The 17835-nt window shown below is 43.1% G+C and overlaps 1 protein-coding gene across 2 annotated transcripts in view; it reads right to left on the minus strand.

Annotated features, from left to right (window-relative positions):
- Positions 1–17835, minus strand: part of NMNAT2 (nicotinamide nucleotide adenylyltransferase 2) — a 175864-nt gene continuing 158029 nt past the window's right edge. For both annotated transcript variants that reach the window (XM_015122174.3, XM_078001201.1), the window contains exons 9-11: positions 12644–12745; positions 12444–12511; positions 1–4480 (exon numbers count right to left, since the gene is read on the minus strand). In XM_015122174.3, the coding sequence (XP_014977660.1) occupies positions 4378–4480; positions 12444–12511; positions 12644–12745 (273 nt within the window). In that variant the 3' untranslated portion in view covers positions 1–4377. The remainder of the gene's footprint in view (positions 4481–12443; positions 12512–12643; positions 12746–17835) is intronic.

Genomic DNA, 17835 nt, shown 5'->3' on the forward strand with positions numbered 1-17835 from the left:
TTGTAGCATTGTCTTATTTATTAACATAATTGAAACATTTTGCATAAAACTCTTGCCCATGACTATTCTAGCAACAAAATCGTACTCAAAATATTTCACTGTGAAATGGTATTGCAACTTGAATATCATTTTTTATTAATGAATTGATTCCATAAAGCAAATCTTACTCTTAAAATGGCAGATTATGTGATCAAAAAGTGATTCAAAAAAAGCTTCCCCCTCCCCATGCCAACCCTCAAGACCATGTGGATCCAGCTGAATCCTCAGCCCTGGGACTAGACTAAGGTCGAGGGAAAGAGCCGTTACTCATTCCTAACCAGAACAGGCTAATAGGACACTCCAAACTCACACTACAAAGAGACCACATGAACAGTCGAGTGTGCTGGGCAGCTATAAGATGGTGCAGACTGGATGAATCTGGCAGAGCATATTCATCGCCATTACTACAATGCTATTCTTAAGGTGTCCTAATTGTATGAGCTACAAAATCGGTCCCTGTTTCCATTCTTCCCATCTCACCTGTTGGCCCTTCTGCAGTAGGTAGCCTTAGGAGAGATCCTGAGCTTTTCATATTCTTCCGTTTTATTTTTGCATTACTGTTTGGATGAGTAAAATGTAATGACATGCTTCTCTCTCTTAGTCCTCTAAAAGAGTGTGTGTGTATGTGTGTGTGTGTGTGTGTGTGTGTGTGTGTGTGTATCAGTTTGGGGAGAGTAGAATTGGGTTGTTAAGTAAAAGTTGTTTCTCCCTATAATTCTCTGCCTTTTGCTGTAGTTCAATTATTGAGTCTCACTTTCTATTTAATTTGAACAGCAAGTTCTTTAATTCTTTCTGAGAAGCTGGAGCTTGAAACTAGAGAACATTGTTGAAAGGCTGGCCAAGCTAAGACAGGAAGAACGGTGTCTCTAGAAGCTCTAGCTTTGGGTTTCAGGCACTTCAGTAAGAGACTTTTCCCCCTTGTTCCTATGTACATTCAAGGAAAATGAAAGCAAGAAGGCTCTAGAGGCTACCTGGGGTTGGGGATGTGTGACTGAGGTACCCACTAGCAGCACAGCTCTCCGGGAGGACCATTCCTTAAGGACAGAGTTATTGACAAAAATTCCTTCTGCCTGTTCTTACATCAGCCACTTTCAGAAAAATGGGAGGGATATTTTTTTGCTGGTGGGCAGGAAACAAAGCTCCAGACCCCTCTGGACATGATTGTTCCAGTCCATGCCTTTCTCACAACCTCTGAGCCATGCTAGTCTTGGATTGGCCTTGCAGGAAGGAGCAGGACCCCAGAGGCAAAGTCGGGGCCCAGAGGTTATCCTTTTGGCACCTGGGGCACCACTTCAGATTCTGAATCATCTTTCTGGTATTGGCTGTGGGTCACGGTCACAATGTCCTGTCCTGGATTCAGTTGTGCTGTGACCTTTCCCTAGCAAATGAAAGGGGGCGTGTGTGTGTGTGTGTGTGTGTGTGTGTGTGTGTGTGTGTGTGTGTTGGGGAGGGGGGGCGGGGCGGTGATGGGAATGGACGATTCTATCCAAAAGAAGATTCACTTTCTTTTTATATTAAATAGGAAACCTGTTTTTAGTACAGCACCTGTAATCCACAAAGATAAGATCTGCCCCACTTCATTCCTAGAAATCTACTTCTATGGCACCTGTTCTTTGTCTTCATTCATCTCACTTTCCCTCCCCACTCCCACATGCCTTCTGCCTGTATGCAGAGTGCAGAGCCAGCTTCATTCCTTCTCGTGGGCTGTAGACCAAATGGGGCTTGACCACAGCAGAGTAACAGAGAGGACCAAAGAAAAAGAAATCGAGTCTTCCTCAGGTCTGCTCATGTGGGTCCCATAAAGTCTACCCATAACTCCAAGTCCTTAAACAAGCCATGTTTCCCAGGAAATTCAGGCACCTGTTTTCCTTTGTTTCATTTCCTGGCTTATGACTGTCCTGCCTGGACAAAGGCTGTTCCAGATTTCGCTCTCCAGCAGTAGCATCATCCTGAGCACTCTCTGCGTCTCCCTTCACCTTCCCCAAAGCAATTCTTTCTTGGATTCATGGAGTCCGTTTCTGGGATTTCTTCCAAGTTGTTGAGATCTCTTTCTAAAGGAAACCTAACAGTGGCCTTCCTTACTATCACACCCTACCCTGGGACTGGTGTTACCATCCTCTGTGTGGGGAGCACCTGGGACTGACATAATTTAAAAGAAATATGCCAGGGTAAGGCTTGGGAAGTATAGAAATCACATGGGTACCTGGTCAGCAACATGAGGAAATGGAGGGTGTGGTGTGACGGCCTAGGGGTCAGGGAAACAATGTCTTCTTGTCAGGCTTTACACCTGCTGGCTGACCTGGACCAGCCATTTAATCCCATGGGCCTCTGCTCCCTCACCTTTTAAAGGAAAGTGTTGGATCAACTGAACTCTAAAGTGTTTTTCAGTTTATTACTTCATGATCCCTAGTCAAACACTGATACTCAAAAATAGGATTTTCCTTCCTTCCTCTTAAGATTATTTTAAAAAATCCAAGAAGAATAACAGACTCTCTGGATGCTGCTCTACCATGTTCTTCTGTTCCTTTTCCCACAACTGAAGGATGTTGCAGATGTGAAATGTGTGGTAAAGAACATTGTCTTTGCTTTCAGGTCCCACATGGCCCCTCCTGGCCATAATTGGTACTAGATTTTGATAGAAGTATCCTAATACTCAGGGACTATTTCTCAAAGACCAGAATCCCAAGAGCCAGAGACTGGATGAGAGACAAAAAGCATAAGAGAGCAGTTTCCTTATGGCTCTCCAAGCAGGACATGCATGAGACCCTACTAACCAGAAGGAAAGCTGGCAAAACTGTCTGCATGAGCAGAGAGGAAAGTAGAAAATTAGAGAAAAAAGGAGTGAAACAACTTAGTGGCTCCTGAGCCCTCCCAGATCTCCCTTCTGGGAACCCCCTCCCCTGTTAGGGAGATTTTCTCAGACAGTTCCTGCCGCTTCCGGGCTCTGCAGGGGCTAGAACCAACCACAGAAACAAGGCCAAGGCACTGCCTCTCAAGAAGGAACTGACCTCAGGCACTGTCTGAGTTACCTCAGCTAGAGAGGGTGAAAATAATCAGTTATTATCAGGGCAACAAATTGCTTTCTCCTAGTTCATCCTGGACTTACAATATGAAAGAGACATTTCCCGGCCCAACAGACAATACATAATTCCAATTAGCAAAGACCTCCAGGACTGAGTGGACTCCTAGTGTTGTTTTGTATAGTTTTGCTTTTTTAAAGACACGACTGCCTGATCTGGATCTAGTCCTGCTTATGTGATTCTTCTCAGATGCAGGAATGTGTCTAAGCATGGCCTCCAAAGGTCCCTTGGAAATCCCTGGCTGGTAGGGAACCTGCACTGTGCCATCAGCTACAGCCCACATAAGTAAATGAACAGATGCCACCAGGAAATGAGGATGGACTGGCTCTGTGTGATCATAAGCTCAGAGCAACAGGGAAATGATCATTTGAAACTAAGAAAACAGATTCAAATTATTCTGAGAAAACCGACTATCCCCAGACTTGCGTCCCAGGTTTCAGAAGCTGAAAATCTCACTCCTGATCAAAGGTTGCTGCTGCTGCTGCTACTGCTATATGTGTGTGTGTGTGTGCATACGCAAGTGCGCATGCGTGTGTGTGTGTGTGTGCGTGGTGCTGGAGAAGTGGAGGTTGCTTGGCCTTCTCTACTGGGTGTGGCCCTGATGCACTCACTGAGTGCTGAGGCTGGCTACAGTGTCCTATCAGAGGGGAAGTAATACCACAGGAGCACATCAAGACTACAAACATAAAGAACCATGGACACTGATTTCATCCAAGTTCTACAGGGAGTGAACAAAGAAAAATAAATAAACAAAAGAAAGAAAAGAAAAACAGCCCTTTGTAGTAAAGGGCATGCTGGGAAGGCGAGAGCCAGAGCTGCCTCCCCAGAACATGCTGGGAGGAGAGGCACCAGAGCCACCTCTCTAGAGCATGCTGGGAGGAGGGGCACCAGAGCCGCCTCCCCAGAGCATGCTGGGAGGATGGGCACCAGAGCCGCCTCTCTAGAGCGTGCTGGGAGACGGACACCAGTACATCTCCAAGGACTGCACTTCCCCCGACTCCCACCCCATTCCCTCACCCACCCCCAACCCGGAGACTAGAGGAAAGTCTGTCCAAAGATGACTGTGGAATAGGGAATGCCATGGTTCTCTGCAGGTCCCCCACACTATGGGGGGTTAAGTCAGCAAATAGGGAAAACAGTCAAGACGAGGAGATTGAAAAACAGAGAGGCAGGAGAGAAACAGGGGGCTGACAAAGATGGAGGGGCCATTGTGTTGCTGGAGGACGAGGGGAGAGTGGAGCTGAGCGCTGTGTAGCTGCTAGCCGGAGGCATTGATGTACAGCTGGCTTTTAAGGATGTAGTCGATGACCGGCTGGGACAGGTAATCCACAACATGGCCATCCCCATGCTGCAGGGCCAGCCTGCACAAGAAGAGATGACAATCAGATGGACGTCCACACCCAAAGCAAGCCAGGAGGACTGACATGCCCCATATCTCCCCAACACCCCATTTCTAGCCTTTTCTCAGGTTGAGTAAATGGTTCTGTATTAGGAAAAGCCCTCTTGCCTCCACAACTCCTTCCCTACCTTGGTGACATCATTCATTGTGGTTCTGCCACTTCCTAGGCGAGAGGCCTTGGGAAAGTTATTTAAGCCCTTGTGTTCTTCAGCTTTTTTCCTCTAAAATGAGGGTAATATCTGGGCCCCTCTCATTTAGTTATTCAAAGGATTAAATGAGTCATTATGCAAAGCACTTAGAAGAGCACCAGACACACAGCGGGCATCTAATGTATTCACTATTCTTTTTTCTCAAATAAATTGTATTGTGTATATTTAAGTCATACAATCTGATGTTGTAAGATACACATGTATTATCATCATATAATATAGTATATACTATCTATGTTATATTACATATTTATTATATATATTTTATAATTTTTATATTATACTATATTATTTATATAATAGTGTTAATATTATATTATATTATTTACATAACAGTGTTAATATTATATTATTTATATAATATAGTTTAATGGTTACAGTAGTGGAACAATATTAATATATCCATCATCTCACTCAGATACATATTTGTTCTTGTGGCGAGAATAGCTATAATCTACTAATTTAGCAAAAATCCTAAATATAATACACTGTATTAGCTGTCATCCTCATGTCACACATTAGATCTTTCAACTTGTTTGTCTTACATATTTGCTACCTTGTATCCTTTGATCAATATCTCCCCACTTTCCGCCCTCCACACTTGACCCTGATAATCATGTTTTATTCTCTATCTGTATGTTTAAGATTCCACATATATTCCTACATATTTGCTACTTTGTATCCTTTGACCTATATCTCTCCACTTTCTGCCCTCCACACTTGACCTTGGTAATCATTGTTTTATTCTCTACCTCTATATTTAAGATTCCACATATAAGTGAAATCATGCAATATTTTTCTTTCTGTGTCTGGCTGATACCACTTGGCAGAATGTCTTCCAGGTCTAGCCAAGTTGTGGCAAGTGGTAGGATCTTCTTTTTTAAGTCGAATAATATTCCACTTCCGTGTGTGTGTGTGTGTGTGTGTGTGAACACATTTTCTTTATCTATTCATCCATTGATGGACATCTAGGTTGTTTCCATATCTTGGCTACTGTGAATAATGCCACAATAAACTTGGAAATGCAGGTATCTTTACAAGGTGGTGATTTCATTTCCTTTGGGTGTATACCCAGAAGAAGGATTGCTGGGTCATATGGCAGTTCCATTTTTAATCTCTTTAGGAACCTCTATACTGTTTTCTATAATAGTTGTACCAATCTACATTCCCACCAACAGTTTACAAGGGTTCCCTTTCTCCACACCCTCATCAACATTTGTTATCTCTTGTCTTTTTGATAATAGCTATTCTAATAGGTGTGATGTAGAATCTCATAGTGCCTTTAATTTGTATTTCCCTGGTGATTAGTGATGTTGAGCATCTTTTTATGCACCTGTTAGCAATTTTTATGTCATCTCTGGAGAGATGTCTACTCAAATCCTCTGGTGGTTTTTTGTTTGTTTGTTTGTTTGTTTTGAGAGAGACAGGGTCTTACTCTGTTGCCCAGGATGGAGTGCAGTAGTGCAGTTATGTCTCACTGGAGCCTCAAACTCCTGGGCTCAAGCAATTCTCCTGCCTCAGCCTCTCAAGCAGCTAGGACTTCAGGCACATGCTACCATGCCTGGCTAATTTTTTTTTTTGTTTTTTTTTTGTTTTTTTTTGGTGGCAACGGGTAAGGATAGAGACAGGGTCTCACTATGTCTGGAACTCCTGGCCTCAAGCAATCTTACTACCTCAGCCACCTAGTATGCTGGGATTATAGGTATGAGCCATCACACCCTGACCCTTTGCCCAGTTTTTAGTTGAGTAATATGTTTTCTTGCTATTTTGAGTTGTGTAAGTTCTTTATAAATCTTGGATATTAATCCCTATCTGATATATGATTTGAAAATATTTGATTGTTTCCTTGCTGTACAGAAGCTTTTTAGTTTGAAGTCTTATTTATTTTTTTTCTTGCTTTTGTAGCCTGTGTTTTCGGTGTGGCATCCAAGACATAATTGCCAAGACCAATGTCAAGGAGATTTTCCCCTATGTTTTCTTCTGTTTTTTTGTTTTTTTTTTTTCCCTCAGGTCTTACGCTTAGGTCCTTTATCCATTTTGAGCTGATTTTTGTGGCTGGTGTAAGATAAGGTCCAATTTCATTATTCTGCATATAGAAATCCAGTTTTCTTGGCACCATCTATTGAAGAGACTATCCTCTCTTTATTGTGCCTTTTTGGTACCTTTGTCAAAAATCAGTTGACCATGTATGTTTGCATTTATTTCTGGGCTCACTATTCTGTTCCACTGCTCTATGTGTCTGCTTTTATGCCAGTACCATACTATTTTGATTACTATAACTTTGTAATATCATTTTAAATGAAGAAGTGTGATACCTCCAACTTTTTTTGTTCTCATAATTGCTTTGGTTATTCAGGGTCTTTTGCAGTTCTGAGCAAATTTTAGGGTTGATTTTTCTATTTCTGTGAAGTATGAATGCCCCTATTGGGATTTTGATAGGGATTTCATTAAATCTTTATATTGCTTTAGGTAGCATGGACATTTTAACAATATTAACTTTTCTGATCCATGAGCATGAAATGCTTTTCATTCATTTCATTTATTTGTGTCATCTTCAATTTCTTTTGTCCATGTTTTATACTCCTCTATGTACAGATTTTTCACTTCCTTGGTTAAATTTATTCCTAAGGGTTTCTGTTTCTTTCTTTCTTTATTTTTATTTTTTTCCAGACAGAGTCTCACTCTGTCACCCAGCCTGTAGTGCAATGGTGTGATCTTGGTTCACTGCAACCTCAGCCTCCTGGGTTCAGGTGATTCTCCTGCCTCAGCCTCCTGAGTAGCTGAGATTACAGGCACACGCCACCACGCCCAGCTAATTTTTGTATTTTTATTAGAGTCGGGATTTCACCATGTTGGCCAGGCTGGTCTCTAACTCCTGACCTCAAGTGATCCACATGCCTCGGCCACCCAAACTGCTGGGATTACAGGTGTGAGCCACCGCACCTGGTTGTCTAACTGCTCTTGATAGTACTTTCAGTACTATGCTGAATGGAACTGGGGATAGTGGGCATTCTTGCTTTATACCAGGTCTTAGAGGAAAAGCTTTCATTTTCTCCCCATTGATTATAATGCTAGCTGTGGGTTTAAAAATAAATAAATAAATGGCCTTGCTGGGTGCGGTGGCTCATGCCTGTAATCCCAGCACTTTGGGGGGCTGAGGCAGGCAGATCACAAGGTGAGGAGATCGAGACCATCTGGCCAACATAGTGAAATCCTGTCTCTACTAAAAATACACAAAAAATTAGCCGGGCGTGGTGGTATGCGCCTGTAATTCCAGCTATTCAGGAGGCTGAGGCAGGAGAATCGTGTGAACCTGGGAGGCGGAGGTTGCAGTGATCTGAGACCGTGCCACTACACTCCAGCCTGGGTGAAAGAACGAGACTCCATCTCAAAAAATAAAAATAAAAATAAATAAATAAATAAAAATGGCCTTTATTATGTTGAAGAACTTTCCTTCTATATTTAAACTGTCAAGAAAGGATGTTGAACTTTGTCCAGTGCTTCATCTGCATCAACTGCTATGGTCATGTGGTTTTTATCTTTCAGTCTATTTATGTGATGTATCACATTGACTGATTTGCATATGTTAAACCAGCCTTGTGTGCCAGGGATAAATCCTACTTGATCATCATGTATAAACTTCATGTTGTGTTGTTGAATTCAATTTGCTAATATTTTATTGAGGACTTTTGCATCAATGTTCATCAGAAATATCGGCCTACAGTTTTCTTTTCTTGCGGTGCCTTTTTTTTTTTTTTAATACAGAGTCTCGCTCTGTTGCCCAGGCTGGAGTGCAGTGGCACGTGATCTAAGATCACTGCAACCTCCGCCTTCTGGGTTCAAGCAATTCTCCTGCCTCAGCCTCCCAAGTAGCTGGGATTACAGTCACATGCCTGGATAATTTTTGTGTTTTTAGTAGAGATAGGGTTTCACCATATTGGCCAGGCTCGTCTTGAACTCCTGACCTCAAGTGATCCACCAGCCTTGGCCTCCCAAAGTGCTAGGATTACAGGTGTGAGCCACTGTGCCTGGCCTCTTGTGGTATCTTCCCATCTGGCGTAGGTATCAAGGCGATGCTGGCCTCATAGAATGTGCTAGGAGGTATTCCTTCCAGCTGTATTTCTTTGAAGAGTTTAAAATGTATAGGCCGGGTGCAGTGGTTCATGCCTGTAATCCCAGTACTTTGGGAGGCCGAGGTGGGTGGATCACAAGGTCAAGAGTTCAAGACCAGCCTGGCCAACATAGTGAAACCCTGTCTCTACCAAAAATACACAAATTAGCTGGGCATGGTGGCAGGCACCTGTAGTCCCAGCTCCTTGGGAAGCTGAGGCAGGAGAATCACTTGAACCCGGTATGCAGAAGTTGCAGTGAGCCAAGATCACGCTACTGCACTCCAACCTGGGTGACAAAGTAAGACTCTGTCTCAAAAAGAAAAGAAAAGAAAAAAAAAAAACCCAGAAGTATTGGTATTAATTATTCTTTGAAAATTTGGTAGAATTCAGCTCTGAAGTCATCTGGTCCTGGCTTTTCTTTGCTGGGAGGTTTTAAATTACTACTTCAATCTATTTGTTATTGGTTTTTTCAGGCTATTCCTGATTCAATCTTGCCAGATTATCTTTTTAAAGGAATTTATCCACGTCCTCTAGGTTACCAAATTTGTTTGCATATAATTGTTCATAATAATTCTTTATGATCCATCTTATTTCTGAAACATTTGTTATAATGTCTACACCTTCATTTCTGGTTTTATACATTTGAGTCTTTTTCAGTCTAGATAAAGGTTTGTCAATTTTGTTTATTTTTTTCAAAAAACCAACTCTTCATTTTATTAATTTTTTCTATGGTTTTTCTATTCTCTATTTAGTTTTGCTCTAATCTTTATTATTTCCTTCCTTTGGCTTTAGTTTGTTTTTCTTTTTCTAGTTCCTTGAGGCATAATGCTAGGCAATTTATTTGGGGTTTTTCTTCTGTTTTAATGTGAGCATTTATTGTTAGAAGCTTTCCTCTTAGAACTATCCTTATTTTATCCTTTTGGGTTCCTCTGCATGCTGGCCTCAAGAGTATGAATCCTCTTCCAGCGATTCTTGGGATTCACTACATCTTTTCTTTCCTACAGGAGCCCATGGAGGAGAGGCACCAACAGGTATAAAGGACCCCAGTGACACATTTTGGCTTCTGCACAGTTTTTTTTCCAGCCTTGGTCTGGCTGCTTCCTGTTCTCTCCTAACACAATAGTCTAGGTGTCAGACCCAAATGAATTATTTTTAAAAATTCAAATATTCCTCCACATACCTAGATTCTAAAAGGCGTCTGAGTCCTGCCTGTGAGATCTCACTGGAGACCAGCTCACTGCCTTTCAATGCATGCACAGCCCTTGAAACCACCTTGCAAACTTATGACTGAGACAGTGAAAGAGATCTAACTTAACTGACTCTATCTTGCTTCTAACCTCCAAGTTGTCCTTGTTCCCGGTGTAGGCTGAACTAACTTCGGGAGAAACTTAGTTCATAGTTTATAGTTTGGGAGAAACTTAGTTTATAGTTTAAAAAAAGATGATAACAGCCCTTTCCCAAAACAGACCTCCTTCTTGCCTGGGGACTACATTGCCTTTGTAGGACTAACATTAGCCACAAGATTAGAAATTATGGTTTAGGAGTCATGCAGCTGAAGGCTACAAGATCTGACCCTCCCTAAACTGCTCCTAAGATCAGTGCTTGCGATATTTTGTAGACCCTGCACTTGATGGACCAGCTGGCACCATCCAGATCAATAAACTGGCTCATTTGAACTTGCGCCCCGCTCCCACCCAGGAACTGACTCAGTGCAAGAAGACAGCTTCGACTGCCTATGATTTTATCTCCGACCAGTCAGTACTCCTGGCTCACTGGCTTCCCCAACCCACGAAGTTATCCTTAAAAACTCTGCTCCCCAAATGCTCAGGAAGACTGATTTGAGTACCAATAAAACTCTGGTCTGCCTCACAGCCAGCTCTGCGTGAATTACTCTTTCTCTACTGCAATTCCCCTGTCTTGATTAATCTGCTCTGTCTAGGCAGCCAGCAAGGTGAACCCCTTGGGCGGTTACACCCTGACCTTGCAAGTTAGGTCCCTAAGTGCCTCCTCACATAGTTAAGCTTTTTGAAAAAGTGTGTATACCTGTGACTCAGAAGCAGATTCCTAAGCTCACCCCCCATAAATTCTGATTCAGTGGGACTGGGCGGGACACAGGAATTTGTAATGTTGTATAACTCTGCATGGCGACTCTAATGTGCAGCCATGTTTGGAACCACATCCTACTCCTCTCCCCTTACTGCCCATTGCTTCTGCCCTCACTTCACAGTGGATGCTACCCTTGTGAGTGCCTCTGTAATTGCCTTCCAGGGAAGAAGGCAATTACTTTTTAAAGTCCTGGTCTCATTTGATTTCTCTGAAAGATGGGACGCAGATGGCAATGCTCTCCATCTTTGTATCCTCTCTCACCTTGGCTTCTGGGCCACCACTGCTGGTGGTTTCTAACTGCCTTTTAACTTTCTATCAAATGCTAAAATGTTTGCAATGTTCCCCATAGTCTTCTATTCTTGACTCTTTCTGTGAGCTTGTCCACACCCAGAATTTTAATTGACACTTACATGTTCGTGGCTTTCAGTTTTACACTTCTAAGCCTCTATATTCTGTATACTTCACCATTCCACTTAACATTTCCACTTTGGGTTTATGGTAGAAACTGGTAACTGGCCCCTAACACCCATTCTTTCCTTCTTTGGGTTAGTAATAAAGCATACTGAGTTTTATCTGGGTGTGTGGCTGCCTAGCTACACAGTCTATTTCCCAGCTGTCCTTCACCCCTGAGTCAGTGTGATGCAAAGGGAAGTGGTATGCACAACACTGGGTCACCTTAAAGACAAAGCTTCTTGCCATGGGCTTCACCTTGCCTTTTCCCACTGGCTGAGAAGAGCCACCGTTGCTGTGCACCCAGAGATGGAAGTTTTAAATGGATGAGGCCGTAGATTCCATCTTTGACTTCAGTAAGAGGGAACTAAACATCTAACATTTAAAACTCTGAATACTGGATTTTTGTTTTGTTTTGTTTTGGCAGCTTAGCCTGTACCCTTGTCAAATATTATTCCGTAAGTACCTCCAACTAAAGCGTCTACAACTGAAAACACCCTCTTCTCCCCTTAAAGCAGCTAAGACTAGCTAATGGACTGTCCCCCCTTTTAAAAGTAAATGGCTGGGGCCGGGCACAGTGGCTCACGCCTGTATTCCCAGCACTTTGGGAGGCCGAGGTGGGTGGATCACTTGAGGTCAGGAGTTCAAGACCAGCCTGGCCAACATGGTGAAATCCCCATCTCTACTAAAAATACAAAAATTAGCCGGGCATGGTAGCATGTGCCTGTAATCCCAGCTCCTCGGGAGGCAGAGGTAGGAGAATTGCTTGAACCTGGGAGGCAGGGGTTGCAGTGAGTCAAGACTGTACCACTGAACTCCAGCCTGGGCAACAAGAGTGAGACTCTGTCTCAAAAAAATAAACAAAAAACAAAAAACAAAAACAAAAAAAGGTAAAATGGCTGGGAACAAATGAGGTCCAAACAGAAAGCTAAACACCAGGGCAGCAGATGTCTGCCTGAATCTTAGGGTCATCTCTGATGGAGGAAAGTTATGCGGAGACTTATAAGACGGTTTGACTAAAGTCTCTCGGGCCATTTGTCAAACATACCTGCTCTTGGTTGAGCTGACAACAGACATGGGATGGTTGATGTCATCCTTCACCACCATGATGTTGTTCTGAGGACAGAGCAGAGACAGTCAGTTGCCAGTCCCTCCCACTAAACTCCTTTTGCTCTCTCACTCCTCCAGCTGCCAGGACTCTCACACAAGGGCCATATCACAGATGCACTAGCAGGATGGAGGACTCACTTTGTATTTGCGGAGTATTGAGGAGTGATTCATGATTCGGTCTGTGTCGGCTGCATCCCGGGGCACCACCACAATCCCAAAGTCGCCAACAATCACCTCCATCTGAAGAAACAGAGAGAGGGCGCTTTGGTGAAACCCTGATCCCAAACTCCTACCAAGCAACTACTTAGCAGCGCCCGCTTCCATTCATCCACATGCAGCCCCAAGCTTTAGTCCCAAACTGGCCTTCTTCTCAGCCCCATCAGCCAGCTCCTTCAAGGAACAACCCTCAACGGTGTTAATAGACTAAGTGAAAGCATTGACAGGTACACAGAAGTCGCTTAATAAATACCCTAGACTTAAGGAATAAATGAACTCTTACATGTCTGGCAAGATCTCTCCAGTTCCTGAGGCTCCCATTGAGTTCACAATGCTGCAGAATCACATGAATGACATCGCGTCCTTACCTGGTAAACACCCTCTGGAGTGAAACAGATCCCTCTGTTCAGCAAGCACATTTGAGCCCTCAGATGGACGTCATGAGAGGGACCAAATGCTCTTCCAGCTCACCCTCATAAAAACTGCTGTGGGACTCAAGGGGTAGCCAAGAGCTAGAACTAGAAGTTCTTGGAATGCATCACTGGGCACCCAGGCTGTGGTAGGGAGATGATGATGATGATTAGGGTCACTTCAGAGATCAGTTTTTGATAGACGCGCGGTGCCATGTGAGAAATGAAACTTTTTTTTTTTTTTTTTTGAGGCATGTTCTCAGTCTGTCTCCCAAGCTGGAGTGCAGTGGCACGATCATGGCTCACTGCAGCCTCCACCTCCTGGGCTTAAGCAATCTTCCCACCTCAGCCTCCAAATAGCTGAGACCACAGGCACATACTACCATGACTGGCTAATTTTTTAAAATTATTTTTTTGAAGAGAAGGGGTCTTGCTATGATGCCCAGGCCAGTCTTCAGCTCCTGGACTCAAGTGATTCTCCCACCTCAGCCTCCCAAAGTGTTAAGATTACAGACGTGAGCCATTGCACCTAGCCAAACCTTGTTTTCATTTAAAAGAAATAACATTTTTATTTTCTGACTGTAGATGCAATGCAAGCTTAGAAAATCTAGGAAAATAAAAAGAAATAAATCACAATCACACAATCCAGGTAGTGACTGTGAATGGTTGAGTGTATATCTGTAGTTTTTTTTCTCTCTGCAAATAGGTGTATATATCCACAATTGGATTAAACTATAAAATTAGTCGCTTTACCTATCTTTTTTCACTAGCATTATATTTTGAGAATTTTCTTACATTGTTAAAAATTATTTGAAAACATAACTTTTAATAATCTGTATATTTTACACTATGTGTACAGTTACTTCTGATTTTTTGCAATTATACATAACACTTTAGTGAAGATCTTTGTACATAAATCTTTTATCACACCTCTGATTATTTCCTTAGGATAAGAAATGACATAATTGGATAAAAGGAGATAAGCTGGACATAATTCAAGCTCTTGAGACATATCACCAAGTTGCTTCCGGGAAATTTGTGCCAACTTTTATTTTGAAAGAGCCTGAAAGTTATGGCATTTAATACTCTTGGATCTACCCTGGGCATATTACTGTTTAGATCTTGCCAATTACAGATCCCAGACGGGGGAAGGGAGGAGGAGATAGGTGGCTTCTAAACAGCACAGTTCATTGAGCAAGACCTGATTTGAGGGCAAGGGTTTTTTCCCATAATTATCTAAACAAGTGGCACAAAAACAGATATACTGGGGCACGGTGGCCCCTTCTCCCCAGAGGATTTCTACACCAGCAGAATTCCATTTCTAAGCCTGATTTACTGGTTGTGTGTGTGTGTGCACATTCTGATTATTCCTGTCCACTTTTACTCTGCTTCTCCTACTGCTTACAACTGGACCTACACTTGCAGCTGGAGCTCTGATGTCGCTGAAATAAAAAGTTAGCTAAAGGTGTCTTAGGAGGAAAGTCGTAGAGAGAAGTTAAAAAGCTAGGTGTAGAATATCAGAGCCCCCATTGGATCATGTAATCTGGAAGATACAGAGCATTGCACAACACACAGCATCTATTGGTGTTGTTCGTATCAGGTAAACTGACACCAAACCTCTTGTCTTATAAACCAGAAATGGTAGGGAGAGGCAGGGCAGGGAGTTGGAGTTAGAGTCAGCTCCTTCTGCCATGGCATTTAGGATATTGCACTGGGACTCACTACTTAGACACTGGTTCTCAAACTTGGCTGCACATTAGAATCACCTGAGGAGCTTTAAACATTTCCAAAGCCTAGCTCACATCTAAGATCAATTAAACCAGAATCTCTGGTGCTGGAACTCAGGCAGCAGCAGTTCTTTAAATTCCCCAGGTGATATCAATATACAACAAAGCTGGTGAACCAGTGGTCTAAGTACTTAATTAAAGTTCTGGGGAAATTGGCAGAGAAAGAGACAGAAAAGAGAAGGGAGGAGAAGAGCAGAAGAGAGTGAGGAAGAGAAAGGAGGGAAGAGGAGAGGAGGACAGGAGAGAAGACAGAATCTATCCAAGCTGGTATCCATGGGGATTCCTAAGCTGCGTGGTTATGTAGATGTTTCAAGATAATCTAGTATAGATTGCATAATGTAGGATCTGCCTTCAAATTGATTCTGTAAACTTGATGAATGTTTCATATATGATGTTTGTAATAATGGGTCTATATAAAGTGAGCATTCTAGTTCAAACCAGGAAAATAATGGCTCAGAATAGCAGTCCTCATGGGGGAATCGCCCTGTGGGTGACAACAGTGCAGCTGCTGCTCTGCACTCAGTACCTAATGAACTGAGCGCCCAGTGAATAACTGTGCCAGGCTGTTCAGTGGGTGGCAAGCAGATGGAGGCCTTACTGCTTAGGATGTTTTCCTTTTCCAAAAACAGTGACAGACTTGTCCCTGGGAATCACAGATGGGTCGAGGAAGAGAGGATCTATGAGACAAGATCTACAGCTTTAGGGCATCACGGCCGGGGTTTAGGCCAGAGACTGCAGATACTCTCTGCTGCTTTGGCCAGACACTGTTGTTTTTGTAGCACCAGTTTGGAGAATTATGGGAGAAAATCTGGGTGTCTTGCCCCCAAAGCAGGCCTTGCTCAATGAGCTGCACTGCTTAGAAACATTGTTCATGGTGGAGGGTATTTGTGTGAGTGCGTGTGTGCGTGTTCGGGAAGGGAAGGTACTAGGTGCTAGAGCTGGTGAGATGTGCCCTCAGTCCAACGAGTGCCCATCTCCCTCTAGGAGCTTAGCTGTCCTTCCCACCTCAAGCCCCCATTGCCTGCCTTCACCAGGCCTCAGGACACTACCCTCTCCTGGTTGTCCTTCTACCTCTCTGGCTGCTGGCTACTCCTTTTTGGGCCCCCGTGCTAATTCCTCCTGTTCTATCTGACCTTGAGCCACTGACCTCCTCCAAGCCTCAGTCCCTGGATGTTTTTTCTTTTCTATTCACACTCACACCCTTCATGATTTCATTCAATTTTGAAGCTTTAAAAGCACACTAAAGGCTTCCAAATTAATGTTTCCAGCAATAACTTCTCTCCTGAACTGGAGGCTCATATGTCAGCTGCCTTCTCAATATGCCCACTTGGATAGGCCATCTCAAACTCGTTATGTCCATGAGCCCCTGGCCCTGCTAACATAAACAAACAGTTAAACCAACCACTCCCCTCAAAGAAATGGTTTTCCTGTCATCTTTTCCATAAAGAGAAATTCTCTTCCTTTTTTTTTTTTTTTTTTTTTTTTGAGACAGAGTCTCGCTGTTGCCCAGGCTGGAGTACAGTGGTGTGATCTTGGCTCACTGCAACCTCTGCCTCCCGGGTTCAAGCAATTCTCCTGCCTCAGCCTCCTGAGTAGCTGGGATTACAGGCGCGCGCCACCATGCCCGGCTAATTTTTGTAATTTTTAGTAGATACAGGATTTCACCACGTTGGTTAGGCTGGTCTCGAACTCCCGAGCTCGTGATCCGCCTGCCTTGGCCTCCCAAAATGCTGGGATTACAGGTGTGAGCCACCATGCCCAGCAGAAATTCTCTTCTTATAATTGCTCACACAAAAAGCTTTGGTATTTTCCCTGATTCCTCTCTTTCTCTTATATCCCACATTCAGTCTATAAGTTAGTCCAATGGACTCTACCTTCAAAGCAAATCCAAGAATCTGCTCATTTCTCACCGTGTCAGCCCCTTCTATACTGGTCCAAGGCTATTTTGTTAGGCTGAATAATGAACCTAAAAGATATCCAGGTTCTAATCTCTGGAACCTGTGAATATGGCAAAAGAGACTCTGCAGATATGATTAAACTAAGGATCTTGAGATTATCCTGGGTTATCTGGGCAGGCCCTAAATGCAGTAACAAGTACCCTTACAAGAGGCAGAGGGAGACTGGACTCAGAAGAGATAAGATAATGGGAGATGGAGCAGAAAGAGATTTGAAGATGCTCCACTGTGGGACTTGAAGTTGGAGGAAGGGACCATGAACCAATGAATATGACAAATGCAGCTCTAGAAGCTGAAAAAGTCAAGGAAACTAATTTTCCCCTAGATCCTCTGGAGTTGTTGGCTTTGCCAACAACTTGACTTGGGCCCAGTAAAACCTATTTCAGACTTCTGACTTCTGGGACTGTAAGACAATAAATATGTGTTATCCTAAACCACCAAGTTTGCAGAACTAGGAGACTAGCTCACCTCTATCATCTCTCGTTTGAATTTCTCTGGTCTCCCTGTTATTTTCTTGCCTTTTTTTAGTCTATTCCCAATAGCCAGACTGATAATGTTAAAATATAAGCCAAATCATGTTGCTCCTTGGCTTAAAATCTTTCACTTAAATGTCACCTTCTTGGTGAGATCCTCTCTGGCCACCCTAATTAAACCTGCATCCCTTGTGCGCTCCCACCCCTTAAGCCTAAATTCTCACCAGAGTTGCACTTTCACCCTTTTGGTTCTCTGAGCAGCACTAAGGTGGTTGGCAAGAATAGTCACTTTACAAAAGTGGCAAAAAGGGAGCCAAGAAGAGAGCACTTGATTCATTTTATAAGACTGGTATGATGTAAAAATACCAGCTATATGTTTCATATAAGAAATAACGGAAAAACACCAGTCCCAAGGATGCGAGAAACCAAAATTGCATGGAGCTGTGATGGCCTCAAGTGTTGTGCATTTGAAGTGAGTCTTGCTCATCT

This window comes from Macaca mulatta, chromosome 1 (assembly GCF_049350105.2).
Source record: "Macaca mulatta isolate MMU2019108-1 chromosome 1, T2T-MMU8v2.0, whole genome shotgun sequence".
NCBI lineage: Eukaryota > Metazoa > Chordata > Mammalia > Primates > Cercopithecidae > Macaca > Macaca mulatta.